Below are 25,837 nucleotides of genomic sequence, written 5' to 3' on the forward strand. Positions count from 1 at the left end.
CAAACTTCAGATTAATTTGCCCTCTCCGATCTATAAACCATCGACATCGTGTCCTCATCCTCTCTCGGCGTCTCTCTCACTTTCCCCTGGAGCGTGAGTCCGCAGAGGCGACCAGTGGTGATCTGTGGAGCACTCACCGTCTCCCGGATGTGCAGCAGAAACGACTTCCCTCCAAGTGGACGCCTGGCTGGCTCCGCAAGGTTTCACCTGCCTTTCCCGGGGCGTGACCAGAAGGCGGCTTCCTTCGTGATTTGTCTCGTGCAGAAAAGCTTCCTCGGGAACTCCACTGAGAAGCAAATCTGCCAAAGTGAGGCACGATGCCTACGACTCGGTCTTCATTCCATGACAGAAAGGCACTGGCTTCCGACCCTGCCTATAGTCACCACCGACCTCGGCACTCACTTAGCTTTAAATCCTGGAGTGGCAAGACGACACAGCGTTAAGCAAACCTACAATTCCCTGCTCTGAAGGAAGACGTACTGCGGTAGGCGGTCATGTGCTCCCTACAGCACAATCCATAAAACCAGTGGATTCCTCAAAATGGAACGTACTATGAGCTCTCCTTACACGTGCTCTCCAATACAAAGTACATTTCCTAAAGATGCAACTTTTGTTTTTTATTGTATTCAATTCCAAAAGAAAAGGAGCTCTTCTTGGCTAGCTAGGCCAGCTGTCCCAGAGGACAGGTTGGAGAATCCACCTTCCCCCACCCCAAAGCACACACACGCCTCACACACTCACCTGCTCACACCCACATGCTCACCTAGGCATGCATGCTCACACACTCATACCACTCCCACAGTCTTACACACACTCGTGTGCACACTCAGTCATGTGCACATACTTTTGTGTGTGTGTGTGTGTGTGTGTGTGTGTGTGAGGAAGACCGGCCCTGAGCTAACATCTGCCAATCCTCCTTTTACTGAGGAAGACTGGCCCTGGGCTAACATCCGTGTCTGTCATCCTCCACTTTATATGGGACACCGCCACAGCATGGCTTGACATGCAGCGCATTGGTGCATGCCTGGGATCCGAACTGGCGAACCCCAGGCCGCCACAGCGGAGTGTGCGCACCCAACCACCTGCGCCACCAGGCCGGCCCCCTGCACACATTTAATCACACATGTGAGCACACACACCCACTCATGCGCACACACTTGCACGTTTTTTAACCTGGTGACGATTTGCAGGGAGAACAACTGGAACCCTCTTGTCTGACAGCCAAGCACACTCGCTTTCTTCAGAGAGAAGTGTATGTTGGAATTTGTGCTGTTTTCTGACTGAGAGCCCCCCAAAAGTAAAACGCTCTGTACCCCTCGTCCTCATGTCATTTTAAAAGGGGTGACAGGTCAGAGGCCAGGATGGTATCTTCAGACAGGAGCAAATCGAGCCGGAAGGGGAGAGAAGGAGGCACATGTCACAGCACCTGCCGTGGACTGGAACAGCATGAAGGACTCCGTGCTCAGAAGGCCATACATCTCAGAGGTCAGGCACCTGCGTAGTGACTGTGTCTCCTCTTTAAAACACCGCAGAGGAAAGTGATCAAAAGTCACCTCTCCCTGTGAGCATTTTAAAGGCCAGGTGTGGCTACTTCTCTGCCTCCTGCAGTTCCCTCAGCGTGGCCCGGAGAAGGCGCTGAAGCTTCCAGAACACCTTGGGGGCTGCTCTCTGGGGGTTCCCAGCCGGGCCCCCTGGGTCTGCGCATTCCTGCACCGCCTCCCGTAACTGCAGCTGAAGCTGGAAGGAAATGGCAGAGCTCTTGAGAGTCGAGGCAAACCAGTGGCGGAATATTTTGTCACAGATGACCTGAGGGAAGGATGGTGAGCGGTTAGTTCAGGGCAGCAAATCACCCTTGAAAGCTTCCCCAGCAACTAGTTCTTCAACAGACGTTGTGTTTCTCCCACATCCCCCAGGTTCTTCAGGGTGGGGACCACAGAGATCCTTTGAGTCTAAAAAGCACCTTTCCTTCTGGAACTTAAACTGCTCGGCACCATGAATAAACTGCCTCAGAGAGGAGAAGGCTACCTCAGTGTGAGGTAGAAAATTCCATTTCTAGCCTCAGAGCAGATGGGGAAAGTGCTGGGTGACACTTCAGAAAGGACTGAATACATCTCTGAAGAGAAAAGGGAGCAGCAAGTCACAGGCAGTAACGGCTGCATAAGGAGTGGGCCCCTTGGTGGATCTGAGGGCAGCCAGCCTCACTCTGCCACCACACTGCTGAGGCTGGGCTTTACCCACCAGTGGTCACAGTAACAGTGATAACCACCTCACAGGGTTGTCCTGAGGGTCAAATGACCTGTTGGGGAGAAACAGTATGCAAATGTAACAGCACTTTGAGGCTCATGAGAAAGATATATTGGAAGAGAAAGGCTGTAGACAGAAGGCTCTTTTAAGGAGCCCTTGAAATGTTTTATTGTAGGAGCAGAGGTAAAAAGTAAGCCACTCTCTCACAGCCTTTAATTCTAGTAAGGTATGAAATTCACTAATGTTGAAAATCTCTTTAAATTCTCAATTTAAACATGTTGTTTGTCTTACATCTTTCATAGTTTCCTCCCTGTTGAGAGAACTGGACTGGGAGCTGCATAATTAAAGAGCTTTACTTTTCTCTATCACACTTTATATTAGACTCACTTAGCAAACGCCTCAATTTTACAGAGCTACTGTTTCACAGAGGACAAATAACTTTAACTTCTGTTTTCCAGTGCCTGCAGGACTTTTTCAGGGCGAGGATTCATTTGAAAAACAAATTCTCTTATTTTTTGAATTGATAATGTATTTCATGTGCAAAAATTTCAAACGTCCTGAAAGATAGATGGTAATCTTAGTCTCCATCCCACTCCTGACAGCCGGACACGCAGCTCCCAGCTCTGAGAGGCAACTGCTTCCTTGAATATCGTTCTGGAGAGTCTACCCATACATGAGCCTACAAGTGCATTTCCTTTTCCTTTTATGTTACACAAATGGCAGTGCATTACACACACTGTTCTATAGCTGCCATCTCACTTAACCAAATATTGGGCAGAGCCTTCCACATCAATTCTTACAAGATATTCCATTTGTTTTAACAGCTGCACCTCCAATGTATGAATGTATCATAAGTCATTTAACTCGTTTCCTATTGATAGAAATTTAGGTTGTTTACTAACTTTTGCTATTATGAACAACACTACAATAAAAATCTTGCACATATATCATTTTCATTTTGCACACGTGACTAAATTTCCAGAAATGGAAGTTCTGGGCCAAGGGGCAGATGGGTTTTTTGTTTTGATAGATATTGCCAAAATGACCCCATAAAAGTGGTACCGAGTTACTCTCCCAGCAACGTACAATAATAGTGCTTGTTTCCCCCATGCCCTCGCCAACACGTGTTGTCTTTCATTTTTGCCAACTGATAGGTGAAAATGGTTTCATTTGCATTTTTTTTCTTATCAGTCAGGTTGAAAGCTATTTGTGCTTCCTTTTCAGTGAATGGTCAAGTTCATATCCTTTGCCCACATTTCTATCAGACTGTCAGCCTTTTTCATATTAATTTGTAGATGCTCTTTACATCTTAAGGATATTAGCCCCTTGCTTAGGTTGGTTTCCTGGGGAGCAGCCTCTAAAATGGAGGTTTGCATGCAAGGATTTATTGAGGGGTGTGCTCGGGGACCACATCTCCATGGGACTGCAGGAGAAGGTAAACTTCTGGTGCTGAGATGGCTTGCAGAGCGGTTCCTTATTGAGGCCAGCAGGCTGGGCTTTGCATATGGCCCTGCCCCCACTGACCCATCACTAGACGCTGCCCCTGGGATGTGGGGTAGCCATGGCAAAGAAGCTCTGGTGGGACAAAAACAATCCTGGGGACCCACTCTGAGCCTCAGCCTCTGAAGGCTAAGAGCCCCTCTATCCTCTACTCTCCTGATCTGTAAGAGCAACTGCAAATATTTTGCCAATCTTCTCATTTAACTTTTAAATTTGCTCATATTTTTTGTAATTTTGTGATTACCATGTGGGTTTTTTAAGATAATTAAATTTGTCAATTGTTCCTCTTATGGCCTCTGAGCTTTATTCCATACTTAGAAAGGACTTTCTTATTCTGGGATACTTTAAATTCTCCCAGGTTTTTTCTGGTACATTTAGGATTTCACTTTTTTATGCATATGTATTTGAGCCATCTGGAATTTAGTTTGACGTAAGGAGTGAGATAGGAGTTAATTTGTTGTGCCTGGCTACCCAGTTTACTAGCACCAGCCACTATATAACCTAGCTTTCCTCCCACTGGCATGCATGCCACCTCTATCACATACTAAATGCCCATACGTCATTAGGTCTATTTCTGAAATTTTAAAAATTCTATTCCTTTGATCTGTCAATCAGTTTATGCAAGGCAGGGAAAATTTTAAGTTAGGAAAGTAATACATAACCACTGTAGAAAACTTATAAAATATAGAAAAGATGAAGAAAACAAAAATTATCTGTAATACTATCACCCATAAATAATTGCTTTTGATGTTTTGGTATCTATCTTTCCAATTACATACTCTTAACAAAAATGGGATGATATGGTAAATACCGATTTGAAACCTGCATTCTTTTCATTAAACAAATGTTTCATATTTTCTCATATCCTTAAAGAAAGTATAATTTCATTCCTAGGAATTTATTCAAAGGCAGTAATCAGATATGTGCACAAATGAAATTGCTCAGCTAAAGAGCATGAATGTAGAAATGCAGAGAAATTTACAATCACGTTAACAATATAGACACATCTATTTCGCTGAAGTCTCACCTGTTAATTAATAGCACTTTAACAACTATTCTTAATAGTCAAAAATGAAAAATTCCCATCGAGTTTTAATTTGGATGTCTTTGAAGAGCAAGATTAAATAACTTTCCAGGTTCTTTGGCCATTTGGATTTATCTCTTGTAAAGACGTAAAGATACATCCCTTGTGTATTTGTTACGTGCTCTTGTCTGGCCAATTTTGTGTGTGTGTGCCCCTTGCCTCTTAATGGATCTGTAAGAGCCCTTTATATATTAAAGATAGTAACCTCAGTCTCTCATTATGCAGCAAAGGGCAGGTGTTAGTGTTTCCACTTTGTGGGATGAGGTCACAAGGTAGTCGATGCTCTAGTGAAAATCATCTTGTTCCCACAGCTGAAGAAGAATGATTTTATTACAGACCCACCGAGGGTGTGAGTCCACATTAAGTTAAAGAGGCTGGGATGGGAGGCCTCCAAAGTCCACATCCCTGCTGGTCTTCCAACCCAGGCTTTTGTCTGGCCTGGTCCAGGACCACCAGACTAACAGCACAACTGTCCAGGTCTCCTGAGATCAGCCCTCCGTTATGGCATGACACAGCCCCAAGCTCTGGCCTGCTCTCATCCAAGTCCATATCACCAGGTCTGCATCAGGTCACAGTGGCCTCTCAGGCTGGAGGGCTGGAGGGAGAAACAGGCTACAGGGAGGTGAGACTAGGGAGTGGGTTGGACAGGAGAATAAAGAAGCCGGAAAGCATGCACGAGGCAAGAGCATAGATTAGCGGTCACACCAACCAGGGGTGGTGGAAGTGAGTCCAGCTTCTCTGCCAGGACCTCTTCCTGGTTGTAATCAACACTTGTGAGCCCAAATCCACACCCACCTGAGAGCCTCATGTGAGGACCGAGAGCAGACAACTTCTGCCCAAAGAAGAGGGATGTTTCCCCACTGATGGAGTATCAGCCCTGCATGTGGGATCTCCCTAACTCTAGATCCTATCTGAAAGCCTGGACCCAGCATCCATTCCTACTTATCGCTGATCTCCTGGACTTGGGCCACATGTTTCTTTCTCCCTCTATTGACCACCGCTGGCCCCAACCCCACGCCTGTCCAGACTGTAGTGTCTGTCTAGCCTCTCTGGTTTGGCCACTTTCTCAGGACTGCTTTGTACTCTTTTCAGTCTTATCCTTGGTGGATAGGCCTCTGGGTGCTCATTCTGAGTGTGTGTGTGTGTGTGTGTGTGTGTAGATGCAGAAACTAGACCCAGAGAGAACGGCTATCCAAGCCCCCATAGCTGGAGGGAGACCAGTAAGGGGCTTTGCTGGGAACTCCATCCATTAGACCCCAGTGCGGTCACTCGGCCAACAACCCCATGGGGTGGACAACACAGAACAAATGATCACCCCATCTCCACCATCCCTGACCTTACCGAACACATGGAGCCTAGGTGCCACAGAGGGGTGACCTTCGGCTACATTAACAGGATGCTACAGCACTGGCAGGCAGAGGCAGCCAGAACGAACACGGCCTCCTCCAGCCTGTGCGGCAGCCATTGCTCACCTGCAAGTTGCTGTTGACTCGCTGCGCTCCACACTTGTTGACTCGCAAATCACACTTTGAAAAACAGTCAAAGAAATTGCAGTCCTCATCTCCCGTGCAATTCTGCTCAAGGATTTCCCTCATTTTAGGTTCAAAAAAGGCCATGTCCACATCGATAGCCACCACCTGTAACCCAAGCAGCACAGGGTTATCCAAAGGACCCCCGGGGGCTTAGCACCGAGGGAGCCTGTGCAGCGCCTCGGGTTCCCATGTGAGGGTGCAGGTGGTGCAGAAAGCAGGGATCCCAGAGCTCTGCCAGCCAGGAGGAGCCCAGGCCGTGCCAGGAGGTGCTTGTTTTATCTACACAAGCAACTGGCATCGGTTATATTGCAAGAGTTTAACTGCTAAAAGGACCTTTGCTGTCACTAGCGAAAGCCTACAATTTGGGACTATAACTAGAAGTGTCACTTTTCATTTTAAATCTTTTTTCAGCTTTAAAAGCAGAATCTCTGAAATGTCTTAAAAATGAATTGACTCTCCCTCCGTTGCTTTACCACTGTGGTCTCTGACCTTCAAGAGTCAGGAATATAAAAGCCGCGAAATACAGAGAATCTGTCCCCATGACTATATGCAACGAAAGTAAACCACACTCAAAGGGCAGGTCTGTGGGCGTGATGGTGAAGAGGAGTGGACGGTTCCTAAGTTGTCTGTGTATGGCGTGTCTCTTACCTGAGTCAACTGGCTTCCAACCGGCTGGTCGGATTGAAACGTGGGGGCAAATGGCAGCGTCAAAGTTCTCGAAGTAGGGTTGATATGTGTGGACCCTGATCCAACAGCATCAAATACTAAATCCCATTGTCAGCATGAGAACGCGCTGACTCCCTGGAATTTCAGATTTATCTTCCTGGCTTCAAACCAAATAAGCTTCAAAACCAGAATAAGAGTAACATCTAAATTATGCAGATATTCCACCACCACCTGAATTAAAAAAAAGATAAGCTCAACCCTGAGAAAACCTGGAGTCTGCCCAAATCAAGCAGTTTATAGCTTCAAGGTATTATAAAGCTACTAGAAGATTTGATGAATTTGATGGAGTCTGTGGCATTTCACAAGCCTTCACAGGTCGGTATCAAAATATCACCCTTCCTTCCCCCTTGGGTAGCATCTCAAAATAGGGTTCATTTGTCCGTGTTCATCTCCTCATCAGTTCTATGCGATGTTGAGAGGCACGTTCCTGGGTTTTGGTTTTGTTTTTCATTCAGGATTGATGCCAGAAGGCAGTCAAGTTTCTTGGGGATTAGTCAGTAAAACAGAGGAGCAAAAAAATTTTATTTCAAAATATGTGGAGAATAATGAAAATAAAGAACAGGGAACTTTTCCCTATTTAGGAGCTTTGCCTAATGACTAACTCAAGCACAGCAAACAGAAATTATCCTTTTAATCAATTTTTCCTAACTCATTATTTAGCCAAAAGTAATAGCTCATTTCATTATTTATACTGATTAAAACACTAAAAATGTATGAGGCTATGCTAAAGAATCTATTGTCTTTAAAATTTATTATTGGGGCAACAAGATCCTTCTCTTCTTTCTATAGCTTCTGGCAATCTCCCCAGCTTCCCCTGGGCCCCTAGATGGAATTTCAGCCCCTTGCAACTTCTCTCTCCCATTTCTAATTGTTCCCTTCTCATTTCCCAGGGAGAGCCAGATTTATTTTTTTAATTTTTCATGTATGGAACAGAATGGCTACAGCTATTGTAAGCATGACTCCATGCACCTAAAATAAGAACAGTAACAACACAACAGAAATCCTGCATGAGTGTTCTTAAATAGTATCAGGAGAATCATAACATTCTTCCTGCGTGAAATTACCTAACTTGTATCATTATCTTCCAACTTCATCCTGGCATCCGACTAGAAAGGATGGATGAGAATTATTTCACTCTCCACTGAAAAGTGCGGCTCTAGAGGAGGAAACAGCACCTATTTGGAAGGAGCACTTCCTGGCAACAGTTTGGGAGCACGAATTAATGATGTTTCCTACATCAATGGTTGTTCGATTGCAACCACTGGATAAATTCTCAAGACCTGCAGGTGGGGACCTGGAAAAAGTGAATGACTGCGCCTCGTCACTTCTTCCATGTCACCTGAAGGACACTGCCTCCTTCCACCAGGGCAACACCTCAATAGGGGCCAAAGGGAGGACCCACCTGCTGGTCCCTTAGCTTGCCAGTGCTCAAACTTGACTGCGCACCAGAATCACCTGGGGGCTTGTTTTTAAAACACAGATCACCAAGTCCCACCCCAGAGTTTCAGTAGGTCTGGGGTGGCGTCGGAGAATTTGTATTTCTAACAAGTCCTCTGGTGATGCTGATACTGCTGGTTTTCACTTAAAAGTTGTAAAATCATAAACTTCTTGAACCTCAGCTTCTCTAAGGAAGGTCAATAACGCCAGGGTTAGCCAAGTGGAATCCTCCCCATTCTCACCCGAGCAAGCACTCAGGCAGAGGTGAGGGCCCATGTGCTCTGGCGCCAGTCCACACAGCACCTTTTGGGGGTAGGTCAGAGTGTGATCATTATCTCATTGAACAAATATTTCGTGCCTATCGTGCGAAAGATGCTGGAAGGCACAACTCAGGTGGACCATGCAAGCCAGGATGTCCACGTTGCCCTCTCCCCGGGGAAGACCCATTGGCCCCACCTCCTTTCTAAAGCTTTTCTTTCCTAGGCCCAGCCCATAACGCCCTCAACTTTTACCACACCTGTTGAGTTTCACTCACTGACACTCCATAATACTGGCTGCATGAATAAATGAGTGATCAAAGGATGAGAAGAACCAGCCCTGTAACTGCCCAAAGCCAGCAGTTGTGTGTGGACCTCCACACCTCCTCTCCCAAAGCCTCAGGGCAGCTGCATCCCCAGGACTTCTCTGAGGAGGAGAACAATGGCTCTTCATGGCCATTACACAATCTTCCCGTTCACGAAGTAGGGAAGCCTGGGCCAGGATCTCAGCTCTAAGAAGTAAGCTGGATTGGGCCGGCCCTGTGGCTTGGTGGTTAAGTGCGCGCGCTGCGATGCTGGTGGCCCGGGTTCGGATCCCGGGTGCGCATCGAGGCACCACTTCTCCGTTCATCCTGAGGCCGAGTCCCGCATACAGCAACTAGAAGGATGTGCAGCTACGACATACAACTATCCACTGGGGCTTTGGGGGGAAAAAATAAAATAAATAAAATCTTTAAAAAAAAAAAAAAAAAGAAGTAAGCTGGATTAATCTAGGGTGTCCCTCCCCTTCACAACTCATCTGGAGGGGTCTCGTGGAGCTCAGGGTATTGCAGACCCTCCTCCAGAGCCCGCTGCCCAGCATGCAGATCCTCCTGGAACTTCCCAGAACCTTCTGGAACCTGCCAGCTCTTTCCCTTCCACACTTCAAGCCACCTCTGGCTTATCAGCCCCTCTGGGGCAGTCAGGGACAGGGTATTGGGACAAAGTTTGCGCAAGGTGCTACAATGCCCTTCACAGTGACAAAGTCTTGACTGGGCAAGGGATTTACACTGTTGGCAAATTTAGTTTTCCAGATTTCAGGCTGTTTTATGAAGGCATTCCTATGCCACCTGCCATGCAAGCCCATGGCTGGCAGTAGTAGTACCTTCTTTTTGTCCCTTTATGTTTTAACAAGGATGAAGAGCATTGTTCTGCCATGAGCCAGCCCCTACAATGACCAGTCCCCTGAGGTGGCGGGAGTTAAGCTGGCCTGGCTGTTCACCTTCAGCACTTGCAGTGTAAGAGTTGATGTGTTGCAGTAGGGGGAGTGACCCCAGACAATGACACAGCCACATCTGTGACACCCCAGGCACCCAGACCACTGGAGCATTAATCTGACACTGGGGTTTAGCCTAGCTGGGGGGAAGCAGGAGGGGATTATCTTACAATAAAACACAGAGGTCCCTCCTGCTGCTTCTCCACCTCGTGTCGTGTAATTCCTCATACGCCCGCACTACCCAGAGAAGGAGATAAAATTCCCCTGCCCTCTACAGAGCAGTGCAGAGGCAGACATTCCCACCTGGGCAGGACTTTACCTTGCGGAAGGCGGCAAAACTCCAGTGGACCCTCGAGAAGTCTTACCCACGGAAGGGAAAGTAACTACAACTTGTCCAGGAAGAAAGTATTAGAAAAAGTTGCACATCATCATAGAGCGTTGGCAGTGTGAAAACAGCGTCCCCCAACTGGGACATTGTACAAATGCCCCCAAACGCCATCCCTCCCCATGGTCCTCTGTGGCTCCTCATCTCCTGAAGACTGTCTCTGCACTCAGCAAGAGCTTCTCCCAAATGAGCTCTAAGGAGCCGCTGAGCTGCTTTAGAGGAACCAGACAGCCCTGAGGAAGGACAGACCTCGCCTCGCTGGCCTTTTGCCTCCTGCCGGAGGGGCCATTCATTACAGTTCCCATTCCTGGGGTGGTGTAACGGGCAGACGCTCTTTAAGCTCCCTCATTAACACCCTGAAAGGAGGTGGTTTGGCAGGTCGGAGTTGTCCAGGCTAGAAACTTGCACAACGTTACAAACAGCGTTGTAAAACAGCGTTTTCCCAGGATTTCAGAAATCCTCTCATTTACGACCACCCGGACCCAAAAGTCCTGTCCTCCACCTGAGAAATGCGCCCTCCCAGAGCCACTCACCGTGAAGTCACTCCTGATGGCAAAGTTTTCCGGCTTGACGTCGCAGAGGTGGAGGCGGTGGGAGAAGTCGTTGTCGAAATGGCTCACCATGTCCAGGAAGCTGAGCGCTATGTCGCTGACGGCCTTGGCCTGGCCCCGGCCACCAGGGGAGGCACCGGCCGCCCCGTCCAGGGGGAAGAGAGCCGTATGGCGGGGGCTGCCGGCCGCCAGGTACTCCACGGCGTAGAAGTGGCCGCAGGAGCCCAGCACGGGCAGGGCGTGGCGGCTCAGGTCCTGCAGCAGGCTGAAGAGGACGAACTCCTCCTGCTGGAGCAGCGCCCACAGGCTGGCCAGCTGGCCGCGCCGGCGCGGGCCGCGCCTCCCCGGCCACAGCGCGCCCAGGCTGCTGGCGGGCAGCTCCAGGCCCAGCGCGCTCCTCACCTCGCCGGCCACCAGCAGCAGGAGTTCGGCCTCCGTGAAGTCCTGGCCGCCCTCCTCGGCCGGGCCCTCCAGCAGGCTGAGCGGCCGGAAGCTGGCGAAGGCCTCCTCCTTGGACTTGAGGACGACGGGCCGGCCGCGCCAGTCGGCCTGCAGCACCTTCTTGCCGCGCTCGTAGTACAGGCAGCGCCGGTAGCGCAGCCGCCCCGCCGCGCACAGGTCCTCGCACAGGTCTCCCACCAGCGCGCCGCCCTCGTAGTCCCGGCACTGGAAGGAAGGGGACAGCCGGTTACAACACGCGAGGGGCAGGCAGAGGGGACAGGGCTGGGCCCTGCGCTCAGGACGCTTCTAATCAGCTGCAGAGAGAAACGTCAAGAACTGGGAACCACACCGGCTCGCAGGGTCAGTGAGTAATGAAGTGAAGACCTAAAAGAGTGTCTCAGATTTATTGTAACTCAGTCGGGCCCAGGACCAGGCCTCCAGGATCAGGACACCCGGAGGCGAGAAGCAGGTCTTGCGCCCGCCAGCTGTGTGATGCCTGGAACGCCCTTTTGCCACGTGCGTTTCAGTGTCTTCACCTGTCAGAGAAAGGGCTGGGCCAGGCCAGGAGTTCTCAACTCTGGCCATGGGTTAGGGTTCCCCCGGGGGGCTTTAACCCCAGCCAAGAACAGCTGAGTCAGATCTCAGGAGGTGGGGCCCCAGGGACCACAGTAATCACCTTTCCACACACACTGCTGCGGCTGTAAGGCCAGCAGGCTCTGGGAGGATTATAGGGTTCAGAGAACCCATCACAGGGAACAGGAGATGGGACAGGCCTCATGGTTGGTAGTGCCAGCATGACAAGAGAGCAGAACGCACCAGGGACGCCTTTCAGAAAAGAGGAACCCCACAGAATAGATTCTGGAAGCATAGGGAGTGTCTGGTTCCTGTAGGTGGTAAGGAAGGCATCCAGGAGTCCTCAGACAGGGCATTTCTCCTAAACTTCTGGGGCTCTTGGGATGGGTGCCACATGAGGGGACCTGGTGACCCCCCACCACACTACAAACGTACCTAAGAAGAGAGTCCAGCCAGGCCGTCTGCAGGACCAGCTAGAGAGGGGAGGGGGTGAGGTTAGTGTGGAACAGAGTAAAAGGGAGAATTATTATTCTTTCTCTTTTATCTCTTTCAGGAAACCCAAACCTCTAGACCCATTTTTATTAGGGGTTCAGCATATTTTGTAACTCCACCCGTTTCCTCCACAAATGAATCTTCCTTCCACATCAGCAAATGCAGGCCTCTCTTCCTTCCTAGAACTTCCACAGCACCTGAGACAAGAGACATAAGATCTAGTTCTCATAAGGTAATAAGACAAATGGAAAACCACAAGTGTTTCTTTCACTCCACCTTGTTTATTACATAGTGCCTTGAATGGCCAGCTGGGGCAATGGTCAGTGCACTGTGGTGCAGAGAATAAAGGGTTGGATCAAGAGCCAGAAAGCTTGGATCTGGCCCTGGCTGTGCTGTGACATCCTGAGCAGACCACCTGACTGCTCTGAGCCACAAATTCCTCCCCTGAATCACAACTAATTGGCCTCCTTTGCACAGTTTTTGGACAGTTTCAGTGAGAAAAGCGTGTGGAAGCCATTGGATTTACTCAAGTGCGAGACATCATGATCTGCCCTTAAATGACTCAGGTGCTGTTCAGAGACTCGGCTTGTTTCATGCTGGTCAGCCTCATAAACCCCAAGTAGATTATGAGCAGCTCCCTAAAGTCGGAAAGTGCACCTCCAATGCCTGGATATATGAATAATTCCAAAATCCAAAAAACTCTGAAAACTACAATTTTTGTTTTTTGCTGAGGAAGATTTTGTATGTGGGTCACCACCACAGCATGGCTGATAAGTGGTGTAGGTCTGTGCCTGGCGTCCGAACCCACAAACCCAGGCCACCGAAGCAGAGCATGCTGAACTTAACCACTATGCCACTGGGCCAGCCCCTGAAAACTACAAGTTTTTCACGACTTACTTGGCCTCATGTGGTATCAAACCCAACTGAAAAGATGTGAGGCTATTTATAGTCTGAATGTATTCAACTTGGTGTGAATTTGCATACATTTTGCTGCAGAATTATTAATTTGTTTGATTACTGGTGCTGCCTCATACACAAAATATAAGGCATATGCTCCATATTATCTAACACCCAAAAAAGTATGAATTCCAAAACATGGCTGGCCCCAAAATGTTAGATAAGGGATTGTGGGCCTTTTAAATACTCTAGGTTAATCGTTCAAAGCGTATTACCAAAGTGCTTATTGAAAAGATATACTCCCAGTTCTTAAAACAAGTATCTGGATTTTCAGGACCATTTCAGGCAGTAACTGGACAATGGCCCAAAAGACCAAAGCCAAGCCATCTGACCTGACCTGACCCCTCTGGCTTCCTGCTGAGGGGTCTCCTACAAGCCACTTCTCCTTTGCAGGCTTTCAGTCTCAGTATATTGTACTGGGTGGCCGGGGTGTCACACTGGCCAAGCACAAAGACACGAGCGATGGAGACCTGTAGATCAAGTCGTGAACCTGAGCCTGGGGCTCGGGAATGCCATCCTGTTTGCTGGGGCTGGCTTTACCTTTGGAAAACAAACAGCCATAATGAAGCTGTATTAAACACCCATGAACTGTTTTAAATACACTTGATGCTGTGTTCATCTTACAATTTAACTTAACAAAATTTTGGTAAAATGCTATCTTTTTACTTTCAATCCTGGTACCTCTTTCCAAGGCTGGGAATCATGAAATGAGCGTCAAAAGGATCAGGACCCTTTGAGGCACTCTCTCTCTTTGCCTAGAACTGCTTCCACACTGCCCCTCATAAGAAAATAGCAGCAGATTCAAGCTCCTCTGACACCTTTCGGGATAATCTTGGAGGTAAGGTGGGGATGAAAGGGTTAAGTGGTTGAGACAACCAGGAGTAAAAAGACGTGAATGATAGAAATCATATGAGGTGTTCATTTTACATGTTGCATTTTTTTCCTACTTCATCTGGTATTTATATAGCTTCATATCTCTATAATAAACCTGATAAGAAAATGCAACAATATTTTTCTTGCCTTATAAAGCCCAAAACTCCTTTAAGTATGATATCCAAACTGGTTTGATTCAATTCTACAAATGTTTTTAGAATGTTGGCACATTTGTAATTTAATTAAAAGTGCCTTTGTATGACGTGAGAACAGAGTTGAAAAAGAAAGAAAAGCAGGTGATAGATCCTGGTCTGGTGGGAGGAGGGGAAAATCCCTCCGTGCTGAGAAAGGGAGCAGCAGCTGGGAGAGGAGGCCCAGGAGGGCAGTGCGGAAGGTAAGTCGGGAGCCGTGGGCCCTGGCCTGTCCGCTGCACTGTGAGCGGGGAGCACGGAGGGCGCAACTATGACTGCCCAGGGCCTTTTCTCTCCTCCTCTGGAACTGCGGCCGAAACGGCCACTGGCCATGCGAGGCACCTGGGGGCCAAGGGGCCCACTCCATGCCACCAGGAGTGGGAATGGCCATGGGCAGGGCCTTGTTGCTTCAGCCACACTTGGCCACCTTCAGATTAACAACGTCATTTTCTGAACTGAACCCAGCTGTAGGTGAGCTGAGCCACGATCCAACTACAGTTACCAGGAGTTCACAGAACAGAGGTGGCTGCCTTCGAAACTCACAAATGACAGCAGGGTGTGACACGTGCCAGATAGGAACACAGCCAGGCTTGGCTTCGGGCCAGACTGGGTTTGCCTCCGGGCTCTGCCCCTCACTAGCTGTGTGCAGCTTGTTTCCAAGTCTGTAACGTGGGATGAGGCTACCGTGTCACGGGAGACCTGTGAAGGTCAACCAAGGCCACAGGTGTGAGGACCTGGGTGTCTCAGTGAACACTAGTTGTTCCCTCCGCCCTCTCCAGCCCTGCTCATTAGGAGGCAGCAGGCGAGGGGAGCTTCTTCCCTCTTCCTGGAGAGATGCGTCTGAGCTACTTTTGAAAGACAAATTGCAAGTCTGCCTAGCAGACAAGGAGGGAGAGGGTAGTTCTGTCGCAGGGAATAACCTCCACAAAGACCCAGAGTTGCAAAGCAGTGCAGTGTGTTCAGAGAACCAGACACAGGCCAGGGGAGTGGAGACCAAAGTCAGGGCTAGCACCTGGCGGTGACGGACTGGGGCGTCCTATCAGAATTGCCATGTCCCATGTCTCTACCTGACAAAAATGTTTCCCACCCTCAAGGGTCCAATCGACCTTCCCCAGAGGCCACCTACCTGCCAGTGGGGATTCTTGTCTCCCTCCTCTGCCCCAGCTCTCACTAAACAATCCACATGAGTCACCTGTGCCACCCCCCACTCCTGGTGGCTCCCACAGCAGTGTTGTCTACAAAATTGCGTCTACAAAATCAAATTGAAATCTATATGAGATTTGCCTCTGCAAATTTGAAAGGCAATTCCAAACAGGAGTTGCAACACATTTTGAACAATGGTATAATCATCGAAGTTGGCATACAGCCTATCGATTTTGGAGGGGAACGTTAATTTGGGGGCTGTTTTTTTCTTTTTTTTTTTTTTTTTGTGAGGAAGATCAGCCCTGAGCTAACATCCGTGCCAATCCTCCTCTTTTTGCTGAGGAAGACCAGCTCTGAGCTAACATCTATTGCCAATCCTCCTCCTTTTTTTCCCCCCAAAGCCCCAGTGGATAGTTGTATGTCTTAGTTGCACATCCTTCTAGTTGCTGTATGTGGGAGGCAGCCTCAGCATGGCCAGAGAAGTGGTGCATCGGTGCACGCCCAGGATCCGAACCTGGGCCGCCAGCAGTGGAGCGCACGCACTTAACCGCTAAGTCACAGGGTGGGCTGTTTTCCTGACGATCAGCACACTGAGGTATAAGTGTGCCCCCCGTAAGGCTGGCAGCTTGTGGGGCCGAAGTGTGTCCCATCAGAAGGGCAGGGAATGGAGCCAGGTGTCCAGAACCCCGGCTGGGCCTGCCAGCTGCCCCAGGGGAGTCAGGTTTAGGACCTAATGCTCAGTGCCCCAGTTACCTCGCCTGTCATAGGAGATAATTTACATTAAACTATACTTAGTGCGCTAAAAAGTACCTACAAGTGTAGCTCTTATAGACCTGCTCTTTGTTATCCTTTACGATGAAGTATTTTTGGCATTTCAGTTCCTCTCTTCTTACGTAGAATGTAAAATTCATCCACTGTGGCTATTCTGGTCATCAGTGTTAGATGAGTCTACAGGATCTTTTTAGTGGTCTAAAGTGTTTTAGTTGATCTTTCTAGTTAGTAGTCTGTGCCTACTAAACATAGAGAAAGACTTAATCTAGCATTTAAAAAACATAGAATTTAGGGGCCAGCCCCATGGCCTAGTGGGGGCCTAGAGAATTAGAACTTAATTCAGCGCTTAATTCAGAACATAATTCAGGGTTTGGTTCCCGGGCGAGGATCTATACCACTTGTTAGCGGCCATGCTATGGCAGCGACCCACATACAAAATAGAGGAAGATTGGCAACGGATGTTAGCTCAGGGCGAATCTTCCCCTCAGAAAAAAACAAAAACAAAAACAGTGAACTTAAAGTACAAATTACCAGTTTACAAGCTAATTAAAAATTGGCATTGCAGTAGAGACAATAGTGAAATTATTTTATTAGCAGCGTGTCCTATTGAAATAGCTATATTTTTAGCTCAATAAAAGTGGTTTATTTACTTTAACTCCATTTTTAAAATCAGACTTTAGCAGACTTTTCTCTGAATATGGGGAGGACCTACCTGCCAGCTTGAAGATAGGTAAATTTCCATACCCAAATGTATGTGCATACAAAATCTACAGGTATCAGATTTTAAAATAAACTTTAAAAAAAAGTTAATAACGTCTCATTGTAGTTAACTAGCATTTTTAAATTAATTACCCTCACAGTGGCTTCCTGTTTCTTATAGATTGTGTACCCATGTAGAAACACACATTCCCAGCCTCCCCAGTTCTTGTAGGAAGCGTTCCTAGTGGTTGTTGCTTAGAATCTCTCCAGCTTGTATCATGGTTCTCAGGCAAAAACAAAACCTGTCCACTCAAGTCTAGGAAACTGTTGACAGGGTCTCAGAGGTCATGCCTAAGGTCTGGGTTTTCTTTTGTGTGTTTGTTTTTGTTTTTAAGGAGCATTAAGTTCCTATGTGGTTAGCAACATTCATATCACACGATGGAATTCCTTCCCCGAGCAGTTACCCTGTGCATTGCAGAATCTCAGAGCAATTAGCCAGTCCACCACACAACCCCTCTTGACCGCTGGATGGCTTAGAAGTTACACATTACGAACATGCCTGAAGCACTCAGGAAAATAGAGTCGTTCACGGCTATAAAATCTTTCTGGGTGTGTGCCCTGGATGCTCTGGTCCCATTAAGGCCTTGGGTTTCTATTACAGCAAAGAAATATAAGCCTGCCCTATTAAAAATGAATCCCTAATGCAGGCAACTGAATTAAATCTCATCAAGACCTAACTAGTCAAAAGGGAGTTAAGCTTTCTGAATAACAGTCTGTAGGAATATTTTTAAGATGCTTTGAACATGCTATGCTATGGAAGGGTTAAGCAGAACCAGTTATTACTTAGGGTTTTCATTATTGAAGAAGCCACTTACTGTCAAGGGTCTCTACGATCAGACTGCACAGGGTCGCATGCTGACCCCACAACATACTAACTGCGTGAATCAGGGCAAGTTATTTGACCTCTCTGGGGCTCGGTTTTGTCATCTGCAAATTGGGGAGAGTAGAAGCACGTACCTCATAGAGGTTGTTGAGGGGATTAAATGAAATAACGCGTGTAGCACTCCCGAGCACAGTGCCTGCCCAGAGTGAGCATCAACAGGCACCCGCAGCACACGTATCTGTGCCGCGTGAAGTGCTCTGCCTGCAGAACACACGCCAGGCTTATAAACTATCAAGCACGGCGTCACACTCGTCAGCCTGGCGAGCCTCCTGACACAGTTCCCTGGAAAAGCAGGGCTCTGGAAACCTCACAGTGAAGTCGACGAGGGTGTTTGGATGTCTGGATTACGGGATGTCCTGAAAAGCTACAGTAAAACCCAAAGCACAGAGGCCCAGGGCTTGACTCTTTAGAACAACTCCAGCTGGCTCTTCCAGGGCCGTGTGGAGTGTGGTGGGCTCCCTCCGGAGGTGGGGTGGGCCTTGGGGGTACCAGCAGGCCTGACTCCCAGGTCCCAACCAGCTCCCCGGCTTTCTCTGCAGACTCCCCTGCGGGCCAGCAATGCCGCCCGGCCCGCCGTGCTGGAGGGAACACCAGCAGGAGTTCACCACCACTCCGTTGGCCCTGCCAGGGAGACGGAGGGCTCCCTTTGGCTCAGCTGTAGTATTCCTTCTGTGCTCTGGTGTTGAGACTGAAAGCTAATGAGAGTCTGGAGGCCAGTCAGAAAAATAACAGCCAGTTTTATTATTAAGGATAAAAGCTGGGCAGAATGAATTGAAAGTGCTTGGGGAGCCGAGAGACAGAAGCTCAATTCAGCTCGCATCCTGGGAGGCCACAGTGCCCGCCTCTGCGCGGCAGCCAGGGCCCAGCAGAGTCTGGGTTGCGGAGACTGGGGTCGTATTCAAACCTCGTTCTAGTTTAGAGTGTAAAAGTGAGCCAGGGGGCTGGGTGGGACTCACATCAACAGATCCAGGATGGAGAAGGTAGACAGAGAGAGACGGGCAAGTCCTGAGCACGTGTGAGAAACAACGGCCTCAAACAGGCTTCCAAATGATGCTCCCCCCAAAAATCAGTTCACCGAGACCACTTCAGACAAACTTTAGGAAGACAGACAGACGTGATATCTCAAATTATTCTTTTGGCAATAGGACAGGTTGAGAGCCTTCAGAAGCAGAACCAATCACTTCAGCTTTGTCAGACTAAAAACCAACCCCACACCGCTGCCAAGGAGATATATGGGTAGAGTCTCTAATCAGAGTTGGTTTTAATTTATGAGCTGGAATGCTGGGAAAGTTTTGATTAGCAATTACTTAAATTATATTAGGCTATTTAATTTCCATTAGGCCTTTTCCCACTTAACCAAAGGTAAATGAAAAATGGCGTTCGTTTTTTATTTTAATCTAAAAGATTATTACATTATTTTTACAAACAGGTATTCTACCCTAGCCAAATTATTAATTTTTGTTCACTGTAATTAGTCAATCAGTCACCCCAAAACAGAGGGGAAAAGAATCTTTATAAGTGAAAGGAATTTTTAGAGGAGGTACTGAGAAAATCAATGAGCTCTTGCAACTTAAAGAAAACTTGATAGAACTTCATTGTAACCATGGATAGATGATGATAGATGATAGATAGTAGATAGACGATTGATCGATAGGATGGAGGGAATCAAAGATGAGTGTCTCTTGCATTATGATCAATTCATGATGACATGTCAGACTCAATTAGGGAATATGACTCGTTTTAGCTTGTATGCTTCTCCCATTATTTCTTTAATTTTTCAATCTCGCTTTTAAAAAAACTAATCATTTACTTTAAAACTTTTATGCTCTCACGTTTTGAAAACATACAGTCTCAAAAGGCCCACCCATATGTAAGCAATTGGACTGAAAACTTCCCATAGGTTCCTTGAAGATTTCTTAGAAAATAGATCACTTTTCACACCAAACGCTTAGATGGTCACTGTTTTAGGAAGTGAATAGTCACTTAAATCAATGTAACAGTAGTTGCCGCGATCTTCCCCTTTCTTGGCTTTCCTTTAGTGGATTCCTGCCTTTATTCAAGTCTCCTAATGCGCATAATTTCCCGAACCAAACACAAAGACTAAGGAGCAGCCACGTTTGGAATCAACTAATGAGCATCTGGGCCCATAGCGCGCAGCAGCCTGCAAGCCCAGGCGTTCCTTTTTGTCCCTAACTGCCCGGCCCAGCGAGGAGCACTCAGGCCCTCCCCTGTTAGGACACTGCTGTCATCATCCCAGGACAGGGGTCCGCGGGGGTCTCGACCGCCTCCGCGGCGAGCTCGGCTCCCCTGAGCGCGCTCTGCCTTGGGTCGCACAGACCGCGCCCGCCGGACAGCCGCGGCTTTGGGGCGCAGAGTGGCAGGGGCCCGACTAGCCTTCTGCATCGGGCTCAGCGAGGTGCAGCCCAGGTTGGAATCACAGAACTGCGGCAGAGAGAGAGAACTGGGACCCCAGAGGCAGAGGTATGGTCCCCGCCGGCCCGGAGCCCCCCACCCGCTCGCGTCCTGGCCCAGCGCCCCGAGCCCGGCCGCCCGACGCGAGACGCGGGCGCCGAGGGGGGCTGCCCGGAGACTCGGAGCAGACCGGCAAACTTTCTTGAGGAGCGCGGGCTCAGGGGGCGGCGAGAGGGCAGTCGGGCAGAAAGAATATCTTGGGACAAAGGACCAATTTTGGCGAAATGGGGAGAGACACCCCCGCGCACCCACAGGGAACTCCCAGGCAGAGTCCGCATTCAGGAGACCGGGTCGTGCGCGTCGGGCATTCCACGCACCGTGTCCGGACCCCCCCACCGTGGGTGCCACGGCCGCGCCCGAGTCCCGGGCTCCTAGGGCCCGCGGAGGGTGTCCCGCTCCAGGTCCCCCGGGGCGCGCGGCGCGGGGCAGTGCGGCAGCGGGACCTACCAGCGCGGCCAGGATGCGCCGGCTCTTCTCGTCGGTGCAGCGCTCGGAGAGGACGCCCGGGTGCGCACGGAACAGCAGCGCAGCCGCCAGCACCCAGCCCGCGGTCCACGCGGCGCAGGCCAGCAGCGCGCCCCGCCCGCACCGCCCGCACCTCCCGCACCGCCCGCGCCGCCGGGGCCGACCCCGCGCGCCCGCCGCCCGCGCCATGGCCAGCCGGGCCCTGCCGCGCCCCGCGCTCGCTCCGCGCTCGCTCCGCGCTGGTGTGGCGGCTCCGCGCTCTGCTGGGCTCGGCGGGGAGGGGGCGCGGGGGAGGGGCAGCGCGAGGGGAGGGCAGGCTCGGCAGCCGGATTGCGGGCGCCCGGCGGGTCCCGGTTCGGCGGGGCGGGGGGGGCTAGGGAGGTGGTCCAGCGGCTGCATCCCGCGCGCCCGCCCAGCACCGGGGAAGGGGGTGTCGGCTCGCCGCTCCCGCGTCGGCGCGCTGGACGCCGTGCTCCCCACGCCGCACCCGCCACCTTTTCCACTTTTTCTTCTTTTGCATCTTTTTTCCCAGAAGACCAGCTCCCCTCTTAAACAATCCGCGTAGATTCAAACTCCCCCCGGGTTTAGACTCCTGGCTTCTCTGTCAACACATCTTTAGGATCTCGCCCCTTCTCTGGGCGGCCGCTCAGTGCCCCGCACTTTGTCTTTTTACAGACCCCCCTCCCCCATTAGACCCCTGGTTGCTCTCGGCTGCAGCTCTGTCTCCCCCACCCCACATTTACCTCTCTACCAGATGCCCCCCTCCTCTGGGTCTGCCCCAACTTCTGGGTGAGATCCCGAGCGTTCATGGAGTCGGGGGTTGGGGGGGGAGCCGGGACAGCCTGGGGACGTCGTGGCGACCCCCTCCCGCCCTTCCCAGGCAGCCGCCTGAATCCACCCGCCGGCTCCCAGGCTGCCAAAAACTCCAGGGAGTCCTTTGCAGGGGTAAAAAGCGCCGCACTCTTGAAGCGTTTCCGCTTACCCCTGGCCGGGAGAAAGCGCTCGCTAAGTGTGTCTCGATCTGTATTTGGGTGTGTTTGTAACATCACCTGGGGGAGCACGCTTCAACGTTCAAATCGCAGTCCTCATGTAAAGCAGGCGGGCGCCTCGGCCAACAGCGCTGTCCCGGTTGTCGCCAGCTCTCCCCTCCCCACGCCGGCTGCTCCTCCGCCCCCTAAAAGCCCTTCTCCCCTGGAGAGTCCTCGGTGAGTGGTGCGCCAGGAGGGGAACTGTCACAGCTGAAGTCCTCTGAAAGCTGCCCCGCCCCGTGGCTCATGCATTCACTCAACGAAAGCTTATTCAACTGCTGTTACGTGCCAGCCAATCGCGGCTCGCCCTCCCGCCTGCGCTGCGCCTGAATTTCGCAGATCTATTCCAGAGTACAGGATTAGCGGGAGTTACTCTCATTCTGATAATGCATTCTCTAATTATCCCCCCGGGAACTGGCTTCTTAGCCTTGTGTCTTCTGCAACTCGCCGGTTCACGTTTTATGGCTCAGTGGTAGAAGTCTCCAGGAATTATAAAACATCCACTTAACAAATGCTCAGCCCTAAGGAGCACTTTGGGTACACCGCAAATATTCCCTAATGCAATAGGGATCGGGACTGTTGGGATTTGGGGATCACTCAGGCAACAGCAGTAATGCCTGTTGGAAGTCCTTCTGTCTGACCAGCTCTCCCCCAGGGCATACCCAACCAGAAGCACTACTGGGAATGTTCTCCTAGGCTGGCTGTATCAAAACTTGGCCGCCTTATTACAAAATAGTCGTGAAGCACAGAAGGCGTCCTAGGACACTGCTTTAAAATCTTGACTTGGTGTAAAGTTGATTCCCTTTCCCCAGAATTGGGGGGTCAGGGTGGGCAGGAATAGGAAGGAGAATGAGATAAAAGTATGAACATAATCATTTAAAACGTAGGAATAAAAACCACAGGGGGAGAGCAGAACTTAAAATAAAAATGAACATTAGGATTTGCAAGGTAGGTTTTACTTCTGTAAGTTTTAAAAATATGTTAAAAATCACACTTCTTTTGGCATTTTATAAAGAAAAGTAAACAGAAGACTATAATCTCACAGTAAAGAGATTAAACAGAAATTGTTTTAATACAGCCTTGTCTTGATACAGAAATTATAGTATTCTCTGGAGCTAAAATAAAATTCTTAGAATGCAGGGCTGCCATCCTGTCGTGCCCTGGAGAGGTGGACGGGGCTGAAGTCCACCAGAGCTCAGCCCACCAAGCCCTTCTCCTGGGGGGCCCTGTCAGGGGGAACTTTTTAAATTACCTGTCCAAAGGGGGCTTTTGGGGTATTCACGTGAAGGTGACTTACAGGCCAGCTGTACCGTTGGTACTGAAGATACTCCCCTAGAGCAGCAAAAAAATAAACAAATAATTACATTAACAACAGAATGTGAAGCTTTGGCTTAAGGACCAAGAAAAAACAAGTTTGGTCTCATCTTCCAGGAGCCCTGCTTGCTGCACTTTGGTGCCACCAGCACCATTCTGCTATTCTGCTGTGTAATTCAGAATGACTGGCAGCCTTCGTGGGGCCTGGCAGGGGGCCTGCAGGTCCAGATCAAGGGAAGGGGCAGAGCTGGGGGAGTGGCTTGGCCCAGTGCCGGCTCCACATCGAGTTGATTTGAATAGGCTTTGACTCCTTTAAAAAGTTGTATGAAATCCAAGAACTGCTTTTCCTCCTCCCTCTCCCAAACTCTGGAAACTGAAGTCGTAGTATTAGAAATGGCTGAGTACAACGATCCCTCCATTCGTGCTTAATTCACACAGAAGTTCACAAGGAAGCTTTCCTTTGTCTTGAAGGAGATGGAAATTTAGCTCTGTATAACCACATGGCGCAGAAATCCTGGGTGCAGATGAAAGGCACCCGTGTTCTAGGTCCAGGACCAATGCACCATCCCAGCTCAGGCAGCCACCACCACAAGCAGGGGGAACATCTATGTAACCAGGTTGGTTTGTTTCATTCAGCACTTAGACTAGCCTGTATTTCTTCATTTGTTTCTTCCACTAGACTAGAGGCCACCTGAGGGTAAGGACTGTGTCTTATTTTATGTTGTAATAGCAGCACCTAATCTGGCACCTGATACGAAGGATGTCCTTAAATATCTGCTGGAGAAATGAGTGGAATATGTATTCTAGCACATCCTCTGAAAGATCAGAAAACTTTGAGCATCCTGTGAAATTTTTCTTGAGACAGTGCTTGTATAATATAAATATTTCTTTCTGATTTCCTGAGGCTAAATTGAGTGATCCAGACACATCACAGGATGAAGAATATGTTTGAACATATCCTTTGGGTTCTGAACTCATCTATTGACAGTTGAACTTTTTTCTGAGAGCAGACTGAATATTTTGCTTATAGGTCTTTACTGGAATAAAAAGTAAAATTCCATAGTTTTGACTCTGATTATACTAAATAAGTAGGGTTATTAGTGCTCAATTCTGCTACATTTTACATACATAGAGCTTATAAAAAGTTTTTTTCTTCCTAAAAGGACTTTGACAACAATAAATATCCCTATGTTTGTGTCGTACTTGATATATTCCCATACATTATCCCAGCGACCTGGCGGGGGGGATTGAGCAAATGGCATTATCTCATACTTCATAGCCAAGGGCATGGCCTTTGTTATATAATCTGTTAGTGGGAGTGACAGGGTGAGAGGCCCACTCACCTGCTTCTAGGTTTGATGTTCTAATTCCTATTTTGATGTGAGAATTGTCCACTCTAGAAGTGAGAGTGTAAAATGTTCTATACATGTCACAACCATTTATTGAAGTATCCTGCCTCAGGCCAAGAAAGTTTCAAACATTTGTCAGCTTTACCAGTCATTTGCAGAAGTTATCATCAGAACAAGATTTTAACTCATGCTTAGCTTTGCTTCCATCTCTGTTGCTCATCCAGCAGTGGCTACCACATCTGCACGAGGGTGGAAGTCCAGAAAAGAGGAGGCCGCCTTTCAGAAGAGGGCGCGTTTCTGATCATCTGTTGGGTCATGGGGTGAGGGAGGGCAAGCCTGAAGAAAATAAGAGGTAGCCGAACTTCCCTCCCCACTCAAAAAAAAAGTCTCTCCTCAAACACATTCCCCCTTTCTGAAGAAAGGTTGCCTATACCACCATTTGGGTTTACTTTATCCAGGTAGTCGTCTTAACTTTTGCCTCAAGTGACATCAGCCCTAATTTTTGGATGAGCATTTTGTTTGGAGAGGAAGGAGAAGTTACTTCGCAGTCCAGGCCCAGCCTGCGTGGGGGATCCAGGTGCAGGTCTCTCTGGGCGTCCTTTACAACCAGAGGCCAGAGTTCCAAGAGGTGAGGACACAGGGGCTCAGAATGGAAAAAGAAAGCATGGCTTCTTTGGCAATTTTACCAAGAGTCCCAAAATCATCTAGTTTATAAAGCTCAATAACTGTTTTACTCTGATTCAGAAGAATTAAGAATTCTTGAAGGATATAGGCAAAGATGAAGTGTCAAGATATTCTTTACAACAAAATTTATAACAGGAACAAGTTGGAAGTAACCTAAATGTGTGTAATAGGGATTGGTTCAATAAACTTGAGTCATCCATACCTGGAAAAATGTATACTGTCATTAAAAATTGTGACGTGAAGTCTGCGCCGATAGGAAAGGTATCATGGGAGACGTCATTTTTCTTTGCCCTGCACCATTCCCTTCTCATAGCATACCCCATGTTTCCTTGGGAAATCACATCCTCTCATGCTCAGTCCCTGTGGTTTGTCCCCACCGACAGTGGGGTGGGCTTGCAAGAAAGCTTGCTGAGGAGAGCATCACTTTCTCCAAGCATGGGTCTGGTTTGGGGCTGCCCAAGCCCCAACGGG

The 25,837-nt window shown here is 49.0% G+C and overlaps 1 protein-coding gene across 1 annotated transcript; it reads right to left on the reverse strand.

Moving 5' to 3' along the window:
- Positions 1–1,581: 1,581 nt before the first annotated feature.
- Positions 1,582–21,180, reverse strand: DIPK1C (divergent protein kinase domain 1C). The gene is made up of 4 exons (XM_014781298.2): positions 20,974–21,180; positions 10,954–11,637; positions 6,301–6,465; positions 1,582–1,806 (listed from the first exon to the last, which is right to left on the reverse strand). The coding sequence occupies exons 1-4, from the start codon at positions 21,178–21,180 to the stop codon at positions 1,588–1,590; spliced, it is 1,275 nt and encodes a 424-aa protein (XP_014636784.2). The 3' UTR covers positions 1,582–1,587.
- Between the last annotated feature and the right edge of the window lie 4,657 nt (positions 21,181–25,837).

Source organism: Ceratotherium simum, chromosome 14 (genome assembly GCF_057802395.1).
Source record: "Ceratotherium simum simum isolate JZ-2026a chromosome 14, ASM5780239v1, whole genome shotgun sequence".
NCBI classification, from domain to species: Eukaryota; Metazoa; Chordata; class Mammalia; order Perissodactyla; family Rhinocerotidae; genus Ceratotherium; species Ceratotherium simum.

Excerpts from the sequence above, each read along its gene's own strand:
- DIPK1C (XM_014781298.2), bottom strand. The coding sequence starts at position 21,180 with ATGGCGCGGGCGGCGGGCGCGCGGGGTCGGCCCCGGCGGCGCGGGCGG. Across the intron at positions 11,638-20,973 it reads GGCGCATCCTGGCCGCGCTG|TGCCGGGACTACGAGGGCGG; the intron begins GTAGGTCCCGCT and ends CCTTCCTTCCAG. Across the intron at positions 6,466-10,953 it reads CCATCAGGAGTGACTTCACG|GTGGTGGCTATCGATGTGGA; the intron begins GTGAGTGGCTCT and ends CTTGGGTTACAG.